At 45.8% G+C, this 26,134-nt stretch overlaps 1 protein-coding gene across 5 annotated transcripts in view; it reads right to left on the minus strand.

Moving 5' to 3' along the window:
- The window catches only part of LOC142496631 (phospholipid-transporting ATPase ABCA1-like), a 1,672,602-nt gene that overhangs the window by 146,832 nt on the left and 1,499,636 nt on the right, over positions 1-26,134 (minus strand). For all 5 annotated transcript variants that reach the window (XM_075603302.1, XM_075603295.1, XM_075603331.1 and 2 more), the window contains one exon: positions 8,959-9,100. In XM_075603302.1, coding sequence (XP_075459417.1) covers positions 8,959-9,100 — 142 coding nt within the window. The remainder of the gene's footprint in view (positions 1-8,958; positions 9,101-26,134) is intronic.

A 26,134-nucleotide genomic window follows, 5' to 3' on the forward strand; every position in this document is an offset into this window, starting at 1 on the left:
GGCCTATAACTTTTGCAGTCCAGCGGATCTTTACCTGGTTTATGGATTAATGATATAGACACCTGTAAAATCTCTCTGGGGATGGGGGCTCCTGCTAATATTGCATTGAACATGTGGAGCAACCTAGGGGCTAGTACTTTGGCAAATTTCTTATAGTATAGCCCCGAGAAGCCATCTGGCCCTGGGGCTTTTGAGGGTTTGAGTTCCTTAATGGCTTGTGACACCTCCTCTATAGAGAAATCAGCGCCCATGGCCTCTCTCTCTGCCTCTGTCAATCTCCCTAGTTTTGAGCTGGCTAAGAAATCTCTCAGCTTCTCGCTCGTTTTAGCGTTATGTGCCACTTTCTCTCCGTTATATAATGTTTCATAGAACGAACCAAATTCCTCTACTATTTTCTTAGGGTTGGCCGTGGGGGTGCCTGATTTTAAGCGTATAGCTTCGATATTAAACTTCACTTGTCTGTCTCTTAACGCTCGAGCCTGCATAGTATCCGGCCTGTTCGCTTTTTCGAAAAATTTCCTCTTAGACCAACTCAACGCGTTATCTGCCCTGGAGGTCAACAACATGTTTAATTCAATTTTGGTATCTTTCAATTCTTGTAGGGTTTGCGGGTCTGGGTTACTCTTATGGAGTGATGTAAGGGAATGTAATCTCGATTGAAGCTTCATAATTTTAGAGTCCCTTTCCCGTTTTCTCCTAGCTGTGGTGCTAATTAGTATGCCCCTCAGCATCGCTTTGTGAGCCTCCCATATTACAAACTGGGAATCTACAAAGCCAGTGTTTGTGTGGAAGAATTGAACTATTTCTTCCTTTATTGTCTCATAAATCTCAGGGATTTTTAGGATTGATTCGTTGAGCTTCCAGTTCGCTCCTGGTCTGCCTGTTCGGATGTGCTCGCACCTTAGCTCTATCGGTGCATGGTCAGACAATGAAATATCATGGATCCCAGCTCGGGAGACCAGAGGAACCAGTTGGCAAGAGACGAAAAAGTAATCGATTCTGCTGTAGGAGCCATGTGGGTGGGAATAGAACATATAGTCCCTATCAGTCGGGTGAAGTTCTCTCCATATGTCAGTCAGTTGGTTGTCTTTGAGGCCCTTGCGTAAAGAGGTCCCCGCTTTTTTATGTACCGCGCTCGTATTCCCTGACCTGTCTAGATTTGGTTGCATGACCATGTTGATATCCCCTGCGAGTATTACGCCGCCACTCGCAACGGCACGTAGAGTCCGAAAAAAGTCGTCAAAGAAGACTGCGTCCTGCTCGCAGGGGGCATAGATTGTGGCTATTGTGATGCATTGCTCCTGTATCGTGCCCACTAGGATAACAAAGCGTCCCTCTGTATCTCTTTTAATAGTTTGGGCTACAAATGGGATTTTATTATGGAACAAGATGGCCACCCCACGTTTTTTAACCGGTGCGGAGGAAAGGTAGAACTGCGCATAGTCTTTGTCTAGGAATTTAGGTGCGTTGGTCTTGCTAAAATGAGTCTCCTGTAACATTAGGACATCTGCGTGTTTTCTTTTATAGTCAGTGAAAGCTATTTTTCTCTTGGTTGGGCTATTAAAGCCCTTAACGTTATGTGATATAAGGGTTAATGCCATCACTTAATGTGTGAGAAGTGTAACAAGCTAACGTTTGATGACTCACCCTGTCCACTTTGTCTCTTGTTCAACTGGCGGACGTTTTTGGTGTTGCCATCCGGTAAAGTTCTTGTGTTTCGTCCAGGCCGGCCTCCTCCCCCGGATGGGGAAAGGATTGGGAGGGGTAGGGAGGGAGGAGACAGTACAAGGGAAAACACATAAGGGGTAAAGCAAAATTCAAAACATACGTTAAACAGCTTTGTAATAATAAAAATAAATAAAAGAAAAACCAGAGCTCCCCTCGGGGTCCCCCGAGTGGGAGTCTGATGCCCAATGGGCAGGTCGGTATGACTGACCTTCCAAAACTGCCGGCTTTCCCTTCCCGGGACCGACCCCCCTGGGACTTGTTTAAGGTCCTGATTCGTCAGGGACCTATGTGAGGAACACTTGTACGACGTCGTGGGTGAATCCCACCGGCGCATAACTGATAACCAACTTAACCTTAAACTGCAGCGTGATTTTTAACTTCATAGCAACTTACAGCAGTACCTAAGTGATAGTGAGTGCATATCCATATATCTATGTCTACATATACATACACATATACATACCCAGCATTTGCATATCCCTATATCTATATGATATATGTATATGTATATATATATATATATATATATATATATATATATATATATATATATAATATATGTATATATATATATATATATATATATATATATATATATATATATATATATCTCCACACATATACACATATATATACCCCGTAATTGAATGAACTCAGTTATTTAATCCTATAATTAAAATCCGGAACATATTTAACACTATATAACATATGAACCATAAATAACATATATAACCACTAACATTTACAACAGATGCAACATATATTCTAAACCGTATAACATATATAGCCCTATTGAAACTTTATTAGGGAGGGCTCAACGGTAAAAGGTGTCAAATAAACTGACTCTTTTGAGTTTGAATTATGATGTGTCTATGTAACCATGTAACCGTGTGCACATGCATATAGACTGTCCCACATCCTGAGGAGGGAATCCAGGTCACTCCCACAGGGAAGGACTGAAAGATCACAGGGGCTCCCCCCACCCTCCATAGGAAGTACACACAGTGTGGAGGGGAGAAAGTGCACATCTCAGCCACTGAGGGGGGGACACGCTGAGGAATAGGCTCTGAAGCCTCTAAGTCCCTTTTCCTGTGTCCCCCTCACATTGTCCATCCCCTGCTGCACAGAGATCTTCAGCCTGTGTTATTGGCAGTCATCCAATAGATATAGATCAAGGAACCTCTGCCAGCACCTCCAGAGCAGCACTGCCCACTGCCAGCATGGATACTCACTTAAGTTTCCCAGTGGTTGTACTGGAGAGTTTAGAGATTAAGTCAGAGAAGGAAGAGCCAGACACTGAGGAACATCTGACCCCAATAAAGGAAGAAATAGATGCATTTCCTGTTTGTGGTTTCCCTGTGGTTGTGTTGGAGAGTTTAGAAATGAAGTCAGAGAAAGAAGAGGCGAACGCTGAGGAACATCTGACACCAATAAAGAGTGAAACTGTTCCATTTCCGGTCTCTGGTTTCCCAGTGGTTGTACCGGAGAGTTTAGAGATTAAGTCAGAGAAAGAAGAGCCGGACACTGAGGAACATCTGACCCCAATAAAGGAAGAAATAGATGCTTTTCCTGTTTGTGGTTTTCCTGTGGTTGTACCGGAGAGTTTAGAGATTAAGTCGGAGAAAGAAGAGCTGAACACTGAGGAACATCTGACCCCAATAAAGAGTGAAACTGTTCCATTTCCTGTCTCTGCCTAAGGATGCCCTGTTTACCTTGCATTGAGAGCTCCTTTGACCGCATGTTGTAGGTTCACACCAACAGCTTCCAAATGTGAATGCCACACCTGGAATCAACTCCATACCTTTTACCTGCTTAATTGATGATGAAATAATGAAGGAACAGTCCACACCTGTCCATGAAACAGCTTTTGAGTCAATTGTCCAATTACTTTTGGTCCCTTGAAAAAGAGGTGGCTACATATTAGAGATCCACATCCACCGCCAGTTTAAGTTCTTTAAAATCTAAGGCTGTCTCACATTTTAATCTGCTCTATAACTGTTTCATACGCCCATAATATATATTTTCTTTAACTGTGCATGCAATGTCTTGTATATAATGTATACCCTTTTCATTTATGTAACTGTATTTGTAACCATGTATTATTTGTCTTAAATCTGTGCCCAGGACATACTTGAAAACGAGAGTTAACTCTCAATGTATTACTTCCTGGTAAAATATTTTATAAATAAATAAATAAACATGCATATAGAAACATATCCGTATGCATGTACCCTGCGCCCTAGGGGTATCATGTACACAGCACACCTATATAGCACAAAGCAGGCATACTTACACGTCCATACCCATACATCCAACACGCAGTGCACACACAGCACACAACACACACAGCTCGCAACCCCGGACGCATACAACCAAGCAAAACCACAGCCCACATCCCATTCAGCCATGCACCTCCACCAGCGCATGTATCCAGCTCTATATTAGCCGACACAGCGTTTTGGGTTTGCTGTTTGTACTTGTGTTTGATACGTGCCCTCTAAACTCTTCTGTTCCCCCCCCTTCCGTTCTCTCTCCCCCTTTCCGTTCTCCCCCCTTCTATACACTTCTCCCCCCTTCTGTTCACTCCCCCGCCCCCCATCTATTCTCTCCACCCCCTTCTATTCTCTACCCCCCTCTTCTCTCCTCTAACCCTCCCCTCTTCTGTTCTCTTACCCTCCACTCTTATGTTCTCTTACCCTCCCTGTAACAGGTGAGTTATCCCTGTTCAAGTAATGTGCCTCTAATCCAGCAGTGTGGTGGTTAACTGCTGGTAGTCAATTAACAAACACCACCTGCCTGATTAGATGGCTTAGAAAAGCCTGTCTTTTGAGACAGGAAGAGAGACTCCTTAGCTCACACCTGAGCTAAACTTGGAGACAAACAGTCTTGAGCCCTGCCAGAAGAAAAAGCAGAGCTGCTTTCAAGACACAGGGGAAACTTCTAAACCTGAATGCTGACACACCCTGAGGAAAAGGGAATCTGTTCCACAAGGAACAGATAAGACTTTCATTTATGAGACTTTCTATATCTGCTTATTTCATGCTATATGTTTGGGGCTGGGAGACATGCTTATCTAAGGGAGTTGTGAACTGCATAGTATTTCACTAGAAATACTCCCAAGTGAATAGAATCTTTATTTACCCCTTGTTTGGATGGTTTCCTGATGTTAAGGAAAAGGCGCAATAAAAGGCTTATTTAATTTCACTATAACCAGACTCCCTTGCATACCTCTGTGAGCGTCCGCCTACACTCCCCTCTTCTGTTCTGTCACCCCCCCTTCTTGTGTTCTCTCCCCCCTTTCTTCTGTTCTCTCACCCCCCCTTCTTCTGTTCTCTCACCCCCCCCCTTCTTCTGTTCTCTCACCCCCCCTCTTATGTTCATTCACCCCCCCCTCTTCTGTTCACTCACCCCCCCCTCTTCTGTTCACTCACCCTCCCCTCTTCTGTCCACTCACTCCCCCCCCCTCTTCTGTCCACTCACCCCCCCTCTTCTATTCACTCACCCCCCTCTTCTGTTCAATCATCCCCCCTCTTCTGATCACTCACCCCCCCTCTTCTGTTCACTCACCCCCCCTCTTCTGATCACTCATCCCCCCCTCTTCTGTTCACTCACCCCCCCTCTTCTGTTCACTCACACCCCCCTCTTCTGTCCACTCACCCCCCCTCTTCTGTCCACTCACACCCCCCTCTTCTGTTCACTCACCCCCCCTCTTCTGTTCAATCATCCCCCTCTTCTGATCACTCACCCCCCCTCTTCTGTTCACTCACCCCCCTCTTCTGTTCATGCACCCCCCCTCTTCTGTTTGCTCACCCCCCTCTTCTGATCACTCATCCCCCCCTCTTCTGTTCACTCACCCCCCCTCTTCAGTTCACTCACCCCCCCTCTTCTGTTCACTCACCCCCCCCTCTTCTGTTCACTCACCCCCCCTCTTCTGTTCACTCACCCCCCCTCTTCTGTTCACTCACCCCCCCTCTTCTATTCACTCACCCCCCCCTCTTCCGTTCACGCACCCACCCCTCTTCCATTCACTCACCCCCCCATTTCCGTTCACTCACACCCCACACCCCTGCGTGAAGACAGACGGGACACAAGCCACAGCCCAGCCCGGCCACGCACATCCAAGGCTGTGGCTGTGGCTGCGGACCCCCTCCGCCTCCTGGGCAGTCTCACCTCCGTGTGTGCGGCGTCACTTGGGGCCGCGCCGTATTCTCGCAAGAGCACGGCTCCTGGCTCGTCGCCTGACAGTGACGTCAGCGGCAAAAGCCCACGAAAGCCAGAGCCGTTCCCGCTGAGCATGGGGGAGGATGAAGGTAAGATGGCTGCCCTCCAAAAGTCAGCGGCGGACCCGCTCCGAAATGAAAGGGCAGCCACAGGATCTGGGGAATAGCTGAGTCACCGGAGGGTGTATTTTGGAGGCCTCCTTCAGGGTTTAGCTATACAGTTCGCCGGATAGGGTGAGGACTCAGTTGCCGGCCACCGCTGCTCCCGCTTCCCCTACAGCTGATCGATGAGCTCCCACTCTGCTGCACGTGGGCAAGGGTGCATCAGCGTCTCCTGTCTCTGCACGTGGGGATGCCTGCGAGACCTCCACTGCTCCCACTGCTCCCAGCTTGCCCAGGAATCCCTCGCCATCCTCCAGACGTCTCAAGGTATGTGCTACCCCATTCCGCAGCACCATCAGTGCACATGGGAATAGCCACCGGTACCTAATCTGCTGGACCCTCAGAATCTTTGTAATGGGGCTAGGGATTTTCTTTTGGCCAGTGTGGCAGGGGACAGGTCTTGGAACACCTGGAATCTCACTTGATCAATCTCCATATGTTTAGTGTCCCGTGATATCTTGCAGACCTCCTCTTTTGTGCGGTAATGATGGAACCTGATAACAATGTCTCTAGGGGGATCCCCTGCCTGGGATCTCCCTCTCAGGGTGCGATGACATCTGTCTAACAGGAGCTCACGGTTCGTCTTGTCAGGGAAGAGTTGTTCTAGCCACATGGTGGCAAATTCCTCCGGATCTGTGACAGACTCAGGGACCCCCCTTAGACGGATATTACTTCTTCTGCCCCTGTTTTCAGAGTCCTCGATCTTTTCCTCTAGGAACCTGACCTGGTCCCCCAGCTTCGTCACTTGTTTCTGGGTTTGTGCCAGTGCAGTGACAGTGTCATCAGATTTAGCCTCTAGGGAATTTGTCCGTTCCCCTAGGGCATCAATTTCTTTCCTGAGAGCCCAAAGTTCCGTTTTAAAAAATTGCTTCATTTCAGCGCAGAAGGCTTTCATATCCTTGCGCCTCATTACCTCCAGGTCGTCTTTCATAGTGCTTGTATGTTCTCCCTCAGGGTCTGCCATGGTGGGTTGTGCAGGGGATTCAGGCCTGTCTCCCTGTGCTGCCTCTCCTTTTTTAAAATAAGTAGAAACTGTCTAAGTTTTTCTTCGGACTGCTTTGTTAGATGCCATCCTGGTATATTTAGAGATTCTTTACTGCTAGTTGTGTTGCTGTTGTCGCGATTTTGCTGTAGTTATTTCAATAACTAGTGCCAGTGGGAATGGAGCTCAGTTACTAAGCAGCCATTCACCTCCCCGTCGTCACGTGACCTCAAGATGCCTCTTTTCTAATGCAAACATATCTAATTTTGCTAGCCTCTCCTCATAGGTCAGATTTTCCATGCCCTTTATTAATTTAGTGGCTCTTCTCTGTACCCTCTCCAGTTCCAGTTTTTTTTTTTTTGTAATTGTGAAGCGTGTTGATTCCCATTGGGAGAAAAGAAAATGATAAATTAAGTTATTGTTATTATTGTTATTATAACTTTCAAACTGAATGGGACATTCAGGGACCTCTGCTGTGTTAATCCAATGGGCCATTAGTCTCTGCAGAAATGTCACTGAAATGTTTGCAGCATGTACCCACCATGTACCTGAGTCATGTTGGTGATAGCCCCAGATTTTCCATGGCAAGTTTAAGGCAAGTTTTATAATACTCGTCGGCGCACCTGTAGCAATGAATCATATGGGAAGCCGGCGGCCGCAAACACTAGATGATAATCTGCCGCTTCACCGCATCAGAGCAAGTCCACTCTGGAAGTACTTGCTCTGCTTGATCCTTCCATTCCTCAAATTTGGCTTCACCTAGTAGCGTCGGTCGGGTCCTTGAAAAAGCTTTGAGCTTCCTATGCTGTTGGGACTGTGATGATTGATTTGGGGCCTCCACTAGCAGGGATACGGTTACTTCTTGGGACATAGCACTACTGTTGTTATGACTACCTGATTCAGGCCTAGACCGGATAATTTGATCCGGACTATTTTCCTGAGGGGGTCTGACAGTGGATGGTCTAAAGGAAGTCGCTAGTCCGATGGGCCATTAGTCTCTGCAGAAATGTCACTGAAATGTTGCAGCATGTACCCAGCATGTACCCAGCATGTACCTGGATTTTGTTGTGATAGCCCCAGATTTTCCAAGGCAAGTTTAAGGCAAATTTTAGAATACTCGTCGGCACACCTGTACCACCCATTAATTGTAAGCTCTTTTGAAGAGGAACCCATTTTGTGTCTGCTGTTACAGGCGGTCCTCGCTATCCAACGTTTCACTTTACAACGAATGGCATATCCAACGCTACGTTTCACTTTACAACGAATGGCATATCCAACGCTCACCGCCACTGATTAACATGGGACTCACTTTACAACGGCTTCACTATCCAACGCTACTTCCAGAACGGATTCCGTTGGATAACCGAGGACTGCCTGTACTATGATACCATTATCCATTTCTAATATGCTGTGAAGATACCTTCCTCATGTTGGAGAATAGTTTAGCTCCATTCAAGTGATACAGGAGGAACATCATCTCAATCCCTGGCAAAACTGCATCACACCATGTTAAATAGGGGTCTGAATGTTATATATGATATATAATTACCGATTAGAGATATGACAAATGCCTTATGCACAAGTAATAACGATAATCATTTTCTTAAATTGTTAGTACTAAAACTACTGTAAACTATTAAAAACATGGTGGCCTTACAGTTCTTTTTAACTGGAAATGAAATCATACAGTAGGTTTTAAAACCAGAATACTGATTATAATTTAACCACAGAATGCATGCATAAAAACTCTATGTAAATCCTTGTGCAAATACTTTTTCAGTTTTGCACCATTTATTTTATACATAGAAATACAGTATATTTTATGAGTATTTTACCATGTATTATGTTTGCTACAGTATATCCTACCTCCTTCACATCTTTTTCAGCTACACCTCGGAGTCGGGCATAACATTCCAAATGCTCTTGTCCACTCAGGAGGTCATCAATTGCATCAAACTGAGGGCAATAACCCATATTCTGATGGGCTTCGGTCATCTGAGTAAGAATACTGTAAAAATGACAAACTTGTTATTTAATCTACTGTGTGCATATCTTTCACAAAAATAATGTGTTCCAGCAAATAATTGCCATTCTGTAAGTAAATTAGATGAAATGCTGCCACAATGCCAATCTTTTAGGCTGTTACAATGTATTTCTTAGACATTTTTCAATGTGTGCCATGTTAATGAAATGCTCCCTGTACTTTCACAATATTGTTTGGTTCAAAATGTTACTCAAACTTATAACAGCTAGACGATTTAACTCTAAAGAAAATATAAATGAAACTCAATTTACGGATATAGCACAACTTATTGTTTTTGACACTGGGGCAAGCTATGTGACAGCGACTGCAGCTGCCCTGGTGCGAGAGGATTATTGCCGTGGGGGGTCCGATCCGGAAGCATAGACCGCCACAGTGATGCTGAGTTAGCCCTATACTCTGAGCCACCGATTTAAGCTTTTTCAGATGCAGCTCCGGAGACAGTAAGTTGTGCTGCATCTGTTAAACTATTTTACAGTTACAATATCTAGGTGGGAATATGATTTCAAGAAGAAAGATCACGTTCCAATACACATTTTTATCTGTTTCCTTCTGGGGGTATTTAGGCCTTTTTCTATCATGAACCATGTTTACTAAGCGCTCCTACGCCATAAAGCATCTTAACATACATTTATTATGCATTTTATTGTATAAACAATAAATAAATACATAGAATTCTGGTCATTTTTGGGAGTGTTGTGATTTTAGTGTTTTTAGCAACAAAACTTTTCAATATTCAGAGCATAATGATACTTGACCAGCATTACAATAACTAGTGTGGTGTCTTAATCGGGGTCCCCATTTCAAATACAGTGCTAAAACTTTTTGTAATTTGTATGATCAGGCTAACAATTACTTAAAGTCATGTGGATACAAAGCATGACTGTTGCCCTTATGCACACATACTGTACTGTATACTGTAAGTACATTTTGGGAGAGCAATAATGTAATTATCCAGGAAAGTGTAGTAATCAGACAGCTAGTGACACATTTTAGTCAAGGTTTACAGACAGAGCAATCTTTCAAGGTTGAGTACTGAAAGGTTTTGTGTTTTAATAATATAGTTGAAATGTTATTTTGTTATATGTCAGTGTTGTGATTAATGGATTGATTGCATGATTTGCAGCCTTGCAGCCAAAATCAGAAGGTGGCAATCTTTGAATTATGATGTTATTTATGATGCTGGCAAAATAAGAAAGGTTGAAGTGCATTGAATTCATTTAATCACAACTTTTTTTTCCCCAATAGTACCAAAGTAGGGCAGAGGCTTTGTCTCTTTCCATAAAATAAAAAAAGAACAAAGCTTAGTAAATAATTTAATTTAGTCATGGGCAAGTGTTTGATGTAACCCAAGCCTGAGAACAAGTGTTTGTCCCCTGTATGGTGTTCTCACTTTACTGTTTAAAAAAAAAAAGAGAAGAAATCTACACACACACACACACACACACACACACACACACACACACACACACACACACACACACACACACACACACACACACACACACACACACACACACACACACACACACACACACACACACACACACACACTCAAATTCACATGTTCCTGCAATAAACCAAAACCAAAAACATGAACCTCTGGCAAAGCACAAACTTTTTTTGCACTAAAGCACAAACAAAACCTGGATAATCTTTATAGACAAACACAAAAGACCAAGGCAAGTGGTAAACTGTAATTGTAAGGCTTCTGTAAAACTGTGACATCAAACATGTCTGCCTCCTTAACCCTGCAAGGGAATTACTGTAACTGTAATAGACTATCTACCAAATGTAGAGGTTAGTACATTTCTATACAGTGCAGAAAATCCAGCAATTACTGTACAAGGATTATTTCTTACTCATATGCAATCAAGTTTAATGCATTTTATTGATGCCGCAATTAATTCCTGTTCTTTATAAATTGGGGCCAGCAAGATATAATTGTGTTCTCCAGGAGCCCTAGGTGATGGGTGGCAATGAAGAGTGGTGCCCCTTCTCCCCCACCACACTTATGAGTATGCAATTGGACAGTGTCATTGTGCAGGGGCTTGTGTCAGGGGGGGAGGAGCCACCCCATGGATATATTACCTGTACCTCTTTCCTCTCGCTTGGCACTGCAGAAGTTTTTTGTGAACTCACCATGTCCAGATACACCACAAGGCCCAAAAAATCCAGGTTATGCCCTGCTATGGTCCCTATTGTTCCTGTGGCTGATGTTCCTGGTCCAGCGGTCCTGCCTGCTCCCTCACTGGTACAGTGGTTCAAAGGAGACCCCCTACTAGTGTGTACCGTCGAGGAGCACCAGATGGCCTCTCTCACACACACGAGGTGAAGAGGCTCTGGGCTGACGGGCTGCAGCTGCCTATTCGGCCAGGCTGGGGTCGGCACAAGTATGGGCCTGCAGGTGGCCTCTGGCTCTGTTGGATCTCCAGTCTTATTACCTGACCGGGACCTGGGGAGTGGAACCATAATGCACAGTATGGTGGCTATCAGCTCCAGCGAGTGCCAGGGTCGAGAGCGGCTTAGAGCAGGGGGGAAGATACCTGAGGAGGAGGCAGGCCACAGGCAGCACCAGAGAGTACTCTATGGATGTCATATGGATGCGAGCCAGGGAGCGGAGCCTCCCATGTGAGGAGAGAGTGAAGACAATATAGGTCTCCAGACAGATTGAGTCTCAAACAGGGGGAGGGCTGTGCATCGAAAGATGTGCCTTGTCTCCAGGTCCTCATACATCCTCCAGGCACTCTAGTGCACATAAGGGGGGGGTGACTAGGCCTTCCAGGTACCCTCTCCAGCCATTGAAAATGGATGTAGGGAGCCGGAAAATGCCCCAGTAGGGGGCGTCCCTTCAATGGGTCTGTGATGGCAAGGGGTAACAAGGCTCTATAATAAAGGTCAAGCCCGTTTTGGTTACCCCTGCTCCGAGTATAAAGTTCCAAGTGAGTTAGCTCTTGGGCCCAGTAACATTGTATTACTGTATTATACTGTCTTGAATAAAGCCACTTTTGTGTTTTTCTCTTTCTGAGCATGCAGTCAAGCAGGAATTGATAGGTGTAGACGGACGTTCACAGAGGTATGCAAGAGAGACTTTTTATTGCGCCTGTTTCCTCAACATCAGGAAACCATCCAAACAAGGGGTAAACAAAGCTTCTATTCATTTGGAAGTATTTCTAGTGAAACACTATGCAGTTCACAACTCCCCTAGATAAGCATGTCTCCCAGCCCCAAAACATATAGCATGAAATAAGCAGATATACGAAGTCTCTTAAGAATGAAAGTCTTATCTGTTCCTTGGAGGGAAAATCTTCTCTGTTCCTGGTTCAGCTCCCTTCCCCAGGGTGTGTCAGCATTCAGGTTTAGAAGTTTTCCCTGTGTCTTGAAAGCAGCTATGCTGTGTCTTCTGGCAGAGCTCAAGACAGGTTGTGAGAGTAAAGACAATCTCTCCTCTCTCTCCAAAGTTCAGCTCAGGTATGAGCTAAGGAGACACCCTTCCTGTCTCAAAAGACAGGCTTTTGTAAGCAATCTATATCAGGCAGGTGGTGTTTATTAATTGACTACCAGCAGTTAACCACCACACTGCTAGATTAAAGGCACATTACTTGAACAGGGATTACTCCCCTGTTACAATAGGGTATGAGTTTCAAGGGGGGGTTGCAGAGGAACCGTTCACAGAATGTGCCTAGAAGGTTGGGGTCCGGAGTTGCCGGTTCCCCCATAAATGTACCAGGGAATCATGCCTGATTCTCAGATACTGCACATGTAGGCACATTGTACCGGAAAACGCAAGCGGGTCGCAATGCTAGGGTACCCTGTTTCAATATGTAATCAGGCACTCTATAGATCCTAATTAAACGTTATACAGTATATGTTAAAGTGGAAGTGGAACAAATAATTTGTGTAATAAATGTACAAGTGCAAATAACACAAAAAATAGATTCAAAGTGAATCAAATAATCAATTGTAACACAATTATATCAACATACATGGTGAATGAACATGAATAGATGATAAAATACCACCACCCAATTATGTAATGTGAATATAGTGATAGATAATTGAAAAGTAGCTAAAAAAACCTCTCATGAAACCATTCACTGGTCTCTGTAGTACTAGGTTGTTCTCCAGGTGGGGCGAGCGCAGGATTTCACAAATAGAACATAAAAATATAAAAAACACACAATAGTGCGACTAATAGAATATTGAGAGCTTGAACAAAATATATATGTGTCTGTTCCACTCACAGATTTCTAAACGATATAAAGAATATCAGAGACCCAATTTCTCTCTGATGGGAGCTTGTAGTAAAGTGTAACACTCGTGCTGACCGCAAACCTGACAAGACCCGGTACTGAGCTGGTGAAGTGGAACACCACACACCCACAGCAGTGAGGGCATGCCCAGAGTGTGGTATTGAGCGTAGCTGGGACTTGGGCTGTAGAAAAGGGTTAGTCGGGTACTTGCCGGATCCTGGGATGTAAAAGGATGCGTAGTCGAGTCCGTAAGCCAATGGTCTGGGAGTAAAGAGAGCCACCTAGTGAGTGTCCGTTTGCCGAGACCAAGGATTAGAGAAGAAGCGAAGTCGAGTCCGTAAGCCTACAGTATGTAGAGATCCAGAGGAGGTACGCAGACAGTCCGGGTAAGGAACGAGGAAACTGGAATACAAGAGAGAGAGCCAAGCACAAGACCAGACAGCACAAGGCTACAGAGGATTATGCTGAGCACTGACTGAACGTGGGGACAGGAACTAGGTACCAAACTAGGTACCAAACAAAACTAATTGCCTACACCTCGAGCGAGGGAAGGTCTCATAGAACTGATAGAGATCATGTGTGCATGATTATCTACTGTGTATAACATTGTCACTACTTGTAACATATTTATGTATGTATTTAGAGTTTAGCATTATTGGTCTTTCATGTTATTGGGCATTAGTCCAACACCCAACACTCAATAAAGGTCGTTTTTACATTTTATTATTTAATTGTACCAATACCAATTGATGACCAATCCAATCATCAATTAGGTATTTGCCTATAAAGAGGGAAGATACAGGGCATCCGGCAGGAACCTGACGAAGCATTATTGCGAAACTAGTTGTTCCCTGCCGGAGCCCATTGATTGAAGGACCCAGCCAGCCTGCTGACATCCGGTAAGACCTCCTCTTCCGGTCCCGCCGTCGGACGCGACCACGGGAGCTGTACTGGTGAGAGGAATATCACCGGACGATCAGGCTGATGCTGGGCTGTTTTAAAGCTGTACCGTGAGTGTTATTTTGACTTTGTTTTCTGTACCTAATAAATTCTATTTTGCTCACTCACCGAGTTCGGCCCTTTTCTTCCTATTTGGGCCCCCGGGAGAGAAGCAACTCACGTACTGCCTCCACCAGGAGGGTGAGAAAGCTATTGTTTTTAGCAGCATTCCGTGAAGGAAAGACTGCGCATTAAACTCTGCTAACCAGCCCCATTATCCCCTTTTTACCTCAGACCAACAACAGGCTATATAAACACACCCTGTTAGTCATCCACATATAGCACATATTCTGCTTCTGTTCACAAAAAAACCACACAATTCCATTCAAATTTTATTTAAGGATTTTATTTAAGGATTTTTAAGCTATTTTAGAATATATATATATATATATATATATATATATATATATATTTCATATATTTACTTTTAATTACCAAGGTTATTTAATTCCAAAGAGTTTTAAGCTATTTTAAAAATATATTTTTCATACATTTTTAATTCCAAAGTTCTTTTGGCTGTATTGTACCGTTCGATTACTAAAACACTAATACCGTGTTCCATATCTTCCTCTCCTCTTATCTCTACGTTTGAGCAAAATCCTGTGCGCTGACCAACCCTCCACCTCCACCAAGCAAAAGGCTAATGGGAGAGTGGGAGGATCGGAGGCGCGTCTCATGGTCAGCAGGTATAGGAAGAGAGGTCCAGGGGGAAGGTCAGGGGTAGTTGCACTGATGGTATGCATAGCGCGGAATCCCACAATAGCTGGGGGCGGGGCCAAGTGTGGGAGGCACAGCAGAAGGAGCACGGGTCCGTGCACATCCTGTAATGCCGGTGGGCTGGCACGTGTGGCCCTGACGGAATCCGGAAGTCGCGGCGGCTGCTGAGCTGCAGGAGCTGTGGTAGGCACGTAGGGGGCACATTCTGAGGAACGTGTCCCTCGAATCGTTACAGTACCCCCTCGAGCATCGGACCCCGGACGATCTTTTCAAGGCTTGTGGGGGAATCTTTGGTGGAATCGTTTGAGCAAGGCAGGGGCGTGAAGCTGTTGCCGTGAATCCTGGATCGTTCCTCTGAACCATATCCTTTCCAGTGGACCAGGAACTGGACTCTGCCTCTGGAGACTCGAGAGTCGATGATGGACCGAATTTCAAATTCTTGTTGTCCTTGTACTGTGACTGGGGAAGGTCTGTGAGGGTGATGAGGGAAGTGAGGACTCTGGATAAAGGGTTTCAAGAGGGACACGTGGAAGACAGCCAGGATCCTCATGGATAGCGGAAGAAGAAGGCGATATGCCACAGGGTTTATCTGTTTGAGAATAGAGAAGGGGCTAAGGAACCTCAGAGCTAGCTTCGGGGAGGGCGTTTTTAGTCTTATATTTTTTGAAGAAAGCCAGACCTTATCTCCAGGCTTATATTTATGTTCTTCTTGACAGAGATGGTCCACCTGTCTCTTCTGTCTAAGAACTGATTACTGTAATATCCTTTGTATCCGTCTCCAGGAGTCTTGGAGATCGGTTACCCTGGAGTCTGCTGCAGGAACCCCAGAGGTGGGAGTGGGGATGGGGAGGCATTTAGGGTGAAACCCAAAATTTATGAAAAAGGGCGACTCGAGTGGATTCGTTCCTTAGGGAGTTAATAGCGAACTCTGCCCATGGGAGTAACTCCGCTCAGTTATCCTGGGAATCTGAGCTGAAGCATCTTAGATACTGTTCCAGGAATTGGTTCATCCTCTCGGTCTGGCCATTAGTCTAGGGGTGATACCCGGAAGAGAAAAGAAGTGAGATGCCCAACCTTTGAGAAAAAGCACGCCAAAATGTTGAGATAAATTGTGTACTATGATCCGAGACGATAGAAAGAGGAATAACATGAATACGAAAAATTTCCTTGACAAAAATATCTGCGAGCGTGGCAGAATTAAGAAGGGCTTTGAGAGGAACAAAGTGAGCTAATTTAGAGAAACAATCTACGACAATTAGAATTGTTGTCATCCCGTTAGAGGGAGGAAGGTCCACAATAAAATCCACAGAAATATGTGTCCAGGGACACTCCGGGACCGGAAGGGGACGTAGCAGACCAGAAGGCTCATGATGGACTGATTTGTTTTGGGCACAAACAGGGCAGGAGATAGTAAACTCTTGAATGTCCTTTAGCATATTAGGCCACCAGAATTTCCGCTTTTCAAATCCACGGTCTTCTTCATGCCAGGGTGACCCACTGATCAAGAAAAATGATCTCATTCCAGGATTTTGCAGCGAAAGCGTGGGTCGGCATATAAACATCCATCTGGCACCTCCAGGCCTTCGGGGATGTGTGACTGGGCCTAAACAATCTTGTCCAGAACATCAAAGGAGTTCGCCGAAATAATGTACTTGGATTATAAGATGCTTTCAAAGACCTCCTCAGACTTCTCTTCCATGGCAAACTGACAGAACAAGGTGTCTGCCTTAACGTTCTTGGTACCCGGGATGTATGAGATGGCATAATTGAATCTGGAGAAAAACAGAGCCCAGCGGGACTGACGGGAACCGAGGCGACGAGCGCCCTCAATATATACTACATTTTTGTGGTCCGTGAAGATCGCATGGGTTCCTTAGTCCCCTCTAGAAGGTGCCTCCATTCTTGTAACACCATCTTTATGGCTAACAGCTCCCTGTTACCGACATCATAGTTCCTCTCAGCAGGAGAGAATTTCTTGGAAAAGAAACTGCAGGGGTGAAGTTTTTCTTGGGTAGTGGCTCTTTGAGAAAGAATAGCGCCTGCTCCAATTTCGGAGGTGTCGACCTCTGATTTAAAAGGGAGGGTGGGATCTGGATGCCATAAGATGGGGGCAGAGATGAATGCTTTCTTCAGGGACTCGAATGCCAGGCTAGCTTCAGGGGGCCAGGAAGAAGGACCGGCTCCTTTTTTGGTGAGGGCGGTAATAGGTGCCACAGTGGTAGAGAAATTACGAATAAACTTCCTGTAATAATTAGCAAAACCGAGAAATCGCTGGATCGCCTTTAAGGAATAGGGTTGTGGCCATTCTAAGACAGACTTGAGTTTCTCCAGATCCATGGTGAAAACTTTATCGGAAATTATATAGCCCAGGGAGGCGGTCGATGATTGGTGGAAGAGACATTTCTCCAACTTAGCGTAGAGTCGATTTTTTAATAGGCTTGAAAGAACAAGCTTAGTATGCTGAATGTGTTCATCCAGAGTCTTAGAAAAAATGAGAATATCATCCAGGTATACGATCACAAAGATATTCAAGACATCGCAAAAAATCTCGTTCATAAAGTCTTGGAAGACAGAGTGTACATTACATAGCCCGAAAGGCAGTACCAGATATTCGTTATGGCCGCTACGCATATTGAACGCGGTCTTCCACTCATCTCCCTCACGAATTCGATTTAAATTTTAAGCTCCCCGCAGATCCAACTTAGACTTGCAGTCTATCGAATAGTTCAGAGATTAAGGTTAGGGGGTAACGATTATTTATTGTGACCTTATTGAGTCCCATATAATCAATACAAGGACGGAGTGTCCCATCCTATTTTAAAAAAAAAAACCCGGCTCCAGCCGTAGAGGTAGACTTCCTGATGAAACCTTTCTTGAGGTTCTCCTCGATATACTCCGCCACAGCTTTCGTCTCGGGCAAGGATAAGGGGTAAGATCTGGCTTTGGGAAGAACAGCCCCAGGCACCAAATCGATAGGGCAGTTGAAAGGACGGTGTGGGGGAAGCATCTCAGAGTGGGCTTTGTTGAAGACCTCTAGAAATTCTGTGTAGACCCTGGGCAGAGAGGTTTCCCCAGGAGTGGTGGTATCCAGTCCGGCAAGTGGGGATGTCGAGGATCCAGGATGGGGAGAAGTCCATTGGATGGGTGACTTATCAGTCACCATGGCGTTGTAACCATGGCAGTCACAGGATGACCTAAATCGAGGGGGAATGGATGACATCGAAGGAAATCAACTCCGAGTGTCCATCCTTCGTGGAGAGTGACAAGAGAGTAGCCTCCAGGGAGATGAAGGCTGGCTGGAGGGGTCGTCCATCTATGGCCTCGAGACCGACAGGTACCGCCATCTCTATCAGCGGGATGTTGTTCTTGTTAGCGAAGTCCTGATCCACGAAATTACCCCCGGAACCGGAGTCAATGAAGTTAGAGACCCGGAAGTAGGGCCCTTCGAGGAGGACGGGCAAGAAAATTCTCTTGGGGGAACTTTCCTTGTTAGAGGGACGAGAAGAAATTGTACCCAATGAGATCCCCTCATACCTCACTGGGCGCTGGCGTTTCCCGATTTCAGGGGACAACGTGACAAGATGTGTCCATAGGAGCAGCAGTAGAAACAGAGACCCTCATTCCTGCGACTCAGTCTCTCCAAAGAAGAGAGTTGTTGGCTACCCAGCTGCATAGGTTCAGGTGTGTCCAGAGCCGAGCGTCTCGGTGAGAATTCCTGGGGATGGAAGACACAGGCAGAACAAAATGGGGAGTCTGGCACTCGGTACGTCTCTCCTGCATCCGTTTGTCTACCCTTATGCATAAGGCAATTAAGTCCTCTACAGCTGGCGGTCTCTCCTGGGAGGCCAACTCATCCTTCAGTGATCCTGATAGTCCCTGCCAGAAGGCGGCGGAGAGCGCCCCGCTATTCCAATCCGTCTCCGCTGCAATAGTCCAGAACTCCAATGTGAACCGTGCTACAGACCTCCGACCCTGCGAAATGTGGAAAAGAGAGGATGCGGCCGTGTGCCTACGACCAGGGGTATCGAAGATTTGGCGAAACTCCCTTTTAAAACTTGCAAAGTCATGGGTGAGTTCGGGCCTTAATTCCCAGATGAGTGAGGCCCAGGCTAATGCAAAGCTACTTTGGTATGGTCAGTGGGAAAGCGAGAGGGAGTTAGCTCAAATTAAATGTTGCACTGATTAAGAAAACCCCGGCATGTGAGCGGGTCTCCGGCATACGTGTTAGGCTTAGGAATACATGGTTCCAGTGCGGCAGCCACATCTTGGACAACAGGAGAGAGGGAAGCGGGTCTGTTAACGTTGGCCTGAGGTTGTTGCAGGGGCAAGGTAGAAACTTGTTGTGTGAGAGAGGCAATCTGATTCTGCAGAGGAAATGTTTTTCAGAGATCAAGGCTGTGACAGGGTGAATGAACGTAACCAGCCATATACATGACAAACCTATGTTTAGGCTTGCAGTGCAGCAGTGACGAGGTTAAGTTTCAGTTGAGAAGGGCTGCTTAATTAGTCTGACCCCAGCTGTATAATCAAGGTGTATAACAGAGGAATATTGAGGTAGAGTCCCTCAATTACTAGTGCTACAAAGCATATGACCCACTTATGAAAATAAATACTGTATCCGGATCACTTGTTGTATAGAAATGCTGTGTGGAGCTATATGAATTAACCCCTAGCTGGAACACGATGTGGCAAGGATAAAAAGGGATGTCTGGGGGAAGTCCTAGGACCCACCCAGACCCCTATTATATAAATCCAGCAACTATATGATCCAGTGAACCTGGGGAAGCTCCCACTTTCAAATAGTAAACGTGGTGTACTCACATAAGTCAATTTTCTCATCCGGATCTGTGTGCTCCTTGCTGTGTGTAGATACAAACGAAAATCACCCTTGCCGAGGGGGAAGGATGGATCAGCAGGCACAACTGTGCAGGAAAGAGCTGCAAACGGCTGGACTGGGCTGAAAATGCTTTATTTAAACATGGATTTAAAAACCAAGAGGAGGGGAACAGACCCCTGCACCTCTAACGCGTTTCACCCAAGTGTTTCACTTGGGTGAAACGCGTTAGAGGTGCAGTGTTCTGTTCCCCTCCTCTTGGTTTTTAAATCCATGTTTAAATAAAGCATTTCTCAGCCCAGTCCAGCCGTTTGCAACTCTTTCCTGCACAGTTGTGCCTGCTGATCCATCCTTCCCCCTCGGCAAGGGTGATTTTCGTTTGCATAATCAAGGTGTTTTAAAACCCCCAGGCTGTACACACATGCAGGCTAGCTGGTCAGGAAAGAGGTTTTGAAATACAGAAGAGATTGCTGCTATAAGGTCTGTTTGCAAAGTACATGTTTTATGAAGCTGCTTTGTTTGCTATGCTGAAGAGAAGCTATTTTTCTATGCTGAAGAGAAGCTATTTTGTTTTGTCTGCTGAAGAGAAGCTATTTTGTTTTGTGTGCTGTATGTTTTTAAGGCTCAATAAATAAGCCTTGTCAAGAGACCCCGTGTGTGTAGTTGCATGTACCTTGCAACAGAGGCAAAGATTGAGTCCACCTCAGGGGGGTCAGGGTTTGTTGGGCTCAGAATATTGTAACGCTTGTGTTGCCACAAACCTGATAAGACCCTGGTACTGAGGTGGGAGGGGAACACCACACACCCACAGCAGCAGGGGCGTGCCCGGAGTGTGGTATTGAGCGTGACACAGGACCAGATTCTAAGTGTTTCGCTGATTGCTTCTTCAGGAATCGTACTTGATATAGGGCTATGCTTGTATATATACCCTTTCAATCTACAGTAGAAGTGCTAATTAATCAGTCTTTAGTAATACTGATGCAGCCGGGCTGAATCTAATGCTAACCGGGTGCATAGTGGGCTAGCCGCGGGTCTGTTCTCCATTTAAAAACGGAGTTTCCCACGCGGCGGCCGCTTCAATAGATAAGCGCTAATGGCACTTACTATTGAAAGCGCCGAGGCGCGGGAAAACCGGGCGGTTTTCAGCCGAAGACAGCCACGCACCGGGGGCAGCCGCATTTGATTCAGCCCGGCCACTACTGTACATAGTTTATATGTATCCCTCAATACATAGCTATAGCCCCCAAAAGATCATGCGATCTGTATTAGCACATACACTACATGATTGTGCAACATTTAATTTTATATTGCAATACAAAATACATTTATTAATTAATACAAATATTGTTAAATCACATAAAACATATAAAATATATATATATATTGTGACAGAAACCAGGGGATGGTAATAAATTCCGTATATAGGGCTCCCAGGATACTAGACAGTTTCTATCCTGTTTGGCCTGGGAGTGCAGCCTTATAATACATACACTCCATCCCACAGTTTGGCAAGCGCTGGAACTGAGGGATGAGAGATCCAGACCAGAGTTTGTCTGCTGCCTGATTTCTGTCACCTGTCATGCTAATTAGGAATCAGGTATGAAAGACTGATTTCCTGTTTGCTCTGGTCTCCCCACAAGAGCCAGGAGGCTGGAAGGCTGCTGAACTACAGAGGGGAGAAGCCTCTTCCCCAAACAGGTTCAATCTTTCTGTTCATTTGTGTAAGACTGCAAAAGTACCGTGTTTTGATGTTGGAAGTGGAAAAGCCACTTCCAACCCTGAGTCAGGGATATCTAAGTTAAGTTATCGCTCAGGTGAGCAGCTTTTGTTTTGATCTGTTTTCTGTTGTATGCACTGTGGCAGTCTCAGTGCCTGGGACTGAATAAACCAGGCATAGCCTGTTTAAAGGAACAGTACGTGACGCCTCATCATTTAACCTACCCTAAAAGACCGTGTTCTAAACAGTCCCGGACAAACGACGGAGCCCCGGAGTAAGCCGTTTGTCACATATGGTGGAGAATGCGGGCAGAGCACTAGGGGGTCTGCGGGTTGAAGAACTTTGAAAAAGTTTTTTTCATCCTCTGCAAACAAGATGGAAGACGTGGTGGGTGCGCTGGTACGCAATGTCGCTGCCTAGAAAGACGCGAATGAAACCCAGCAACAGCTGTTAATAGCCCAGCAAGAAACTAATGCAAACCAGCAGCAGACGAATGCAGCCCAGCAACAGCTGCTAATAGCCCAGCAAGAGATTAATGCCAACCAGCAACAGGCGAATGCAAACCAGCAACAGACGAATGAAGCCCTGCAAAACGCGAATGCAAACCAGCAAGAGACAAACCGCTTGCTGAGAGAGGAGCAACAGCGGTTCGCTCAGGGCTTACAGCAGGAACTCGAGATCCTGAGGGGGACTATCAGTAACCTTCCACTGGCAGCGGCAGCCCCAGTACCGAAAATGACCAGGGCAAGCCACTACCTTCAGAAGATGGGACCCTCGGATGATGTGGAAGCCTATCTTCTCACGTTTGAACGCACGGCACAGAGAGAGGGATGGCCAGAAGCTGAGTGGGCTGGTCTAATCGCACCCTTCCTAAGCGGCGAACCCCAGAAGGCTTACTTTGATCTAGAGCCAGCCGAAGCTAACGTCTATGCAAAATTGAAGTTCGAGATCCTCGCCCGCCTCGGCGTAACCACGGCTGTTCGCGCCCAAAGGTTTCACGCATGGTCCTTCACGATGGATAAAGCCACCCGAAGCCAGATGTATGACCTCATCCACCTCGCCCGGAAGTGGCTACAACCCGAGATCAACTCAGCCAGCCACATCGTGGAACGGTTGGTCATGGACCAGTTCTTGAGGAAACTTCCCTCTGCCTTACGCCGTTGGGTCAGTCGGAGTGACCCCCACAATGCGGATGAGCTTGTGGCCCTCGTAGAAAGGTACAATGCAGCAGAAGAGCACCCGCAACCCACAGTCGTGGAGCAACCCCACTACCCGAGGTTCCAGGACTCTTCCAGAGACGGTAAAAGGGTACCGGGGTTAAGGGGCGCTGAAGAGCGGCGACCACCTTCACGCAGCACCAGCAACAGTGGTTCGCACACTAAGGGCAATAGCCAACATGGGGAGCCGGGAAAAGGCTCTAAGTGGGACACAGACTATGTACCTAAATGTGTAAATTGTCATGAGAGGGGCCACACAGCAAAAATCTGCCCACTAAATGAGGAGCCCATGCAATGCAACAGCGTGGAACCTTATTCGCTGTTGTTCCAATGTATGGGCCCTAGCCCAGAGGACCCCTTGAATAACCATCTGTGGGCATTTGTAAAGGTTAATGGTAAGAGGGTTCGGGCACTTCTTGACTCTGGGAGCATGGTCACACTAGTGTCCGAATACCTCTTGCCCATTAAGAAGAAACAGGGAAACAGTTCACAAAGAGTGGCAATTTGTTGTATACATGGGGATAATCATGAATATTCCACTGTTGATGTTTTTTTTGAAACAGAGTTTGGTTCTTTAGATTTCAAGGTGGGTATTGTACCCAAACTGGCACATGATGTGTTAATAGGGACCGACTTTCCCCATTTTCTAAAAATGTGGTCCCCCGCTCAGAATAGCGCCCAGAGTTCAATAGCGGACCATAACGAAGTATTAGAAGAAACAAATCCTTTCCCTTTTTCAGAAATGGAGGTTGACGAGGGCCCAAATAAGAAGGGGGAAAAGGAGGAGTGCTGTAAAATTCCCTTCCCCATCACTACTTTGGTAGGGAATACCCCAAATCAAGATGTTGAGCAGACACTTACCACCCCAGAACCGGATAAGACCCTCGCTGACCTAGCGGTCAGTCCTGGGAGTTTTAAGAAGGCCCAGTGGGAGGACCCCACATTAGCGGTAGCAAGGGGAAATATACGGGACCAGAATAGTACTCCTGGCCAACCAGATAGGTCACTTGCTTACCCCTACTTCGAGGTAGAGAACGACCTAGTATATCGGGTTGATAAAAGGAAATCAGTTACAACTAAACAATTGTTGGTACCACGGACATTCCGTAACGTAGTATTACACCTCGCACATAGTCATCCATTGGGGGGACACCTAGGGGTGGAAAAGACAAAAGAAAAGGTTCTCCGAAGCTTCTATTGGCCTGGGGTTCTGGCAGAAATTACGAATTATTGTTCCTCATGCCCAGAATGTCAGATCACCGCCCCGTTCAAGGCGTACCGCAGCCCATTGGTACCCCTTCCCATAATAGAGGTACCATTTGACCGGATTGCTATGGATCTAGTAGGACCCCTAATAAAGTCTGCTAGGGGACATCAGCATATATTGGTAATATTAGATTATGCCACCCGATATCCGGAGGCAGTTCCCCTACGTAGCACCTCAGCTAAAAACATAGCAAAAGAGTTAGTAGTTCTGTTTTCCCGGGTCGGGATTCCTAAAGAGATTCTATCTGACCAGGGAACACCATTTATGTCCCAAGTAACGAAAGAGCTATGTAAACTCCTAAAAATCAAGCATCTCAGAACCTCAGTCTATCATCCACAAACAGATGGTTTAGTGGAAAGGTTCAATAAAACCTTAAAGAGCATGTTACGGTGGGCGGTTGATAAAGATGGGAAAAACTGGGATTGTTTGTTACCGTACCTGTTATTTGCCATTAGGGAAGTTCCCCAATCATCCACTGGCTTCTCCCCGTTTGAACTATTGTATGGCCGACACCCAAGGGGCTTACTGGATATAGCCAAAGAGACTTGGGAACACGAGGTTACCCCTTACAGAAGTGTAATAGAGCATGTTGCCCAGATGCAGGACCGCATTGCTGCAGTCCTACCCATAGTGAGGGAACACATGGAGAAAGCTCAAGAAGCACAGAGGAATACATATAATAAGGGTGCTAGGGTCAGAATTTTTTCTCCAGGTGATAGGGTACTAGTTCTGGTTCCCACCGTGGAGAGTAAATTCCTTGCTAAATGGCATGGGCCATATGAGGTCTTGGAAAGAGTGGGAGAAGTAAATTATAAGGTAAGACAGCCAGGTAGGAGGAAACCTGAGCAAATTTACCATATAAACCTACTCAAGCCCTGGAAAGATAGAGAAGTCTTGTTAACCCTAGTACCCCCAGGTCCGTCAGAGAATCAAGAAACTGACCCAGAGGTTAGCATAGCTGAAACCCTGTCTGTTCATCAGAAACGAGAGGTTCAGAATTTAGTGAAAAGAAACAAAGAAATCTTCTCTATACGGCCAGGTAGAACTAGCGTAATTGAACATGACCTAGTCTCTGAACCGGGGGTCCGAGTTAACCTTAAACCGTACCGAATCCCAGAGGCCAAAAGAAAGGCTATAAGTTTAGAGGTTAAAAAAATGCTAAAACTAGGTGTAATTGAGGAATCCCAAAGTGGGTGGAACAGCCCTATAGTCTTAGTCCCAAAGCCAGATGGTACAACAAGGTTTTGTAATGACTACCGGAAACTAAACGCGGTGTCAAAATTTGATACTTATCCTATGCCCAGGGTAGATGAACTTGTAGAGAGACTGGGCAAAGCCCGATATCTCACAACCCTAGACCTAACAAAAGGGTACTGGCAGGTTCCCCTCACAGAAAGGGCAAAAGAAAAGACAGCCTTCTCAACCCCAGACGGCCTCTTTCAGTATAAGGTGTTGCCTTTTGGCTTACATGGAGCTCCCGCCACATTCCAAAGAATGATGGATAAAATTTTAAAACCACATGCTCGGTATGCTGCCGCCTACCTGGATGATGTGGTAATCCATAGTGAAGATTGGCAATCCCACCTTCCAAAGGTCCAAGCTGTGCTTGACGCAGTCCGGTCTGCTGGACTAACTGCTAACCCCGCTAAATGCACTATTGGTCTGGAGGAGGCCAAGTATCTGGGATATTCTATTGGCAGAGGTTTACTCAAACCCCAAACACTCAAAGTGGAGGCGATACAAAATTGGCCAAGGCCAGTTACAAAAAAACAAGTAAGGACCTTTTTGGGGTTAATTGGGTACTATAGAAGGTTTATTCCCAATTTTGCAACTAAGGCAACCCCACTAACTGACCTCACAAAAGCAAGAGGACCGCTAATGGTAAAGTGGTCCCCCGAAACCGAACAGGCCTTTAGAAGCCTGAAAGAAGCTCTCTGTGCCCAACCAGTGTTGGTCACACCTGACTTCTCCAAAGAGTTCGTAGTCCAAACCGACGC

Source organism: Ascaphus truei, chromosome 1 (genome assembly GCF_040206685.1).
Source record: "Ascaphus truei isolate aAscTru1 chromosome 1, aAscTru1.hap1, whole genome shotgun sequence".
In the NCBI taxonomy this organism is placed as follows: domain Eukaryota; kingdom Metazoa; phylum Chordata; class Amphibia; order Anura; family Ascaphidae; genus Ascaphus; species Ascaphus truei.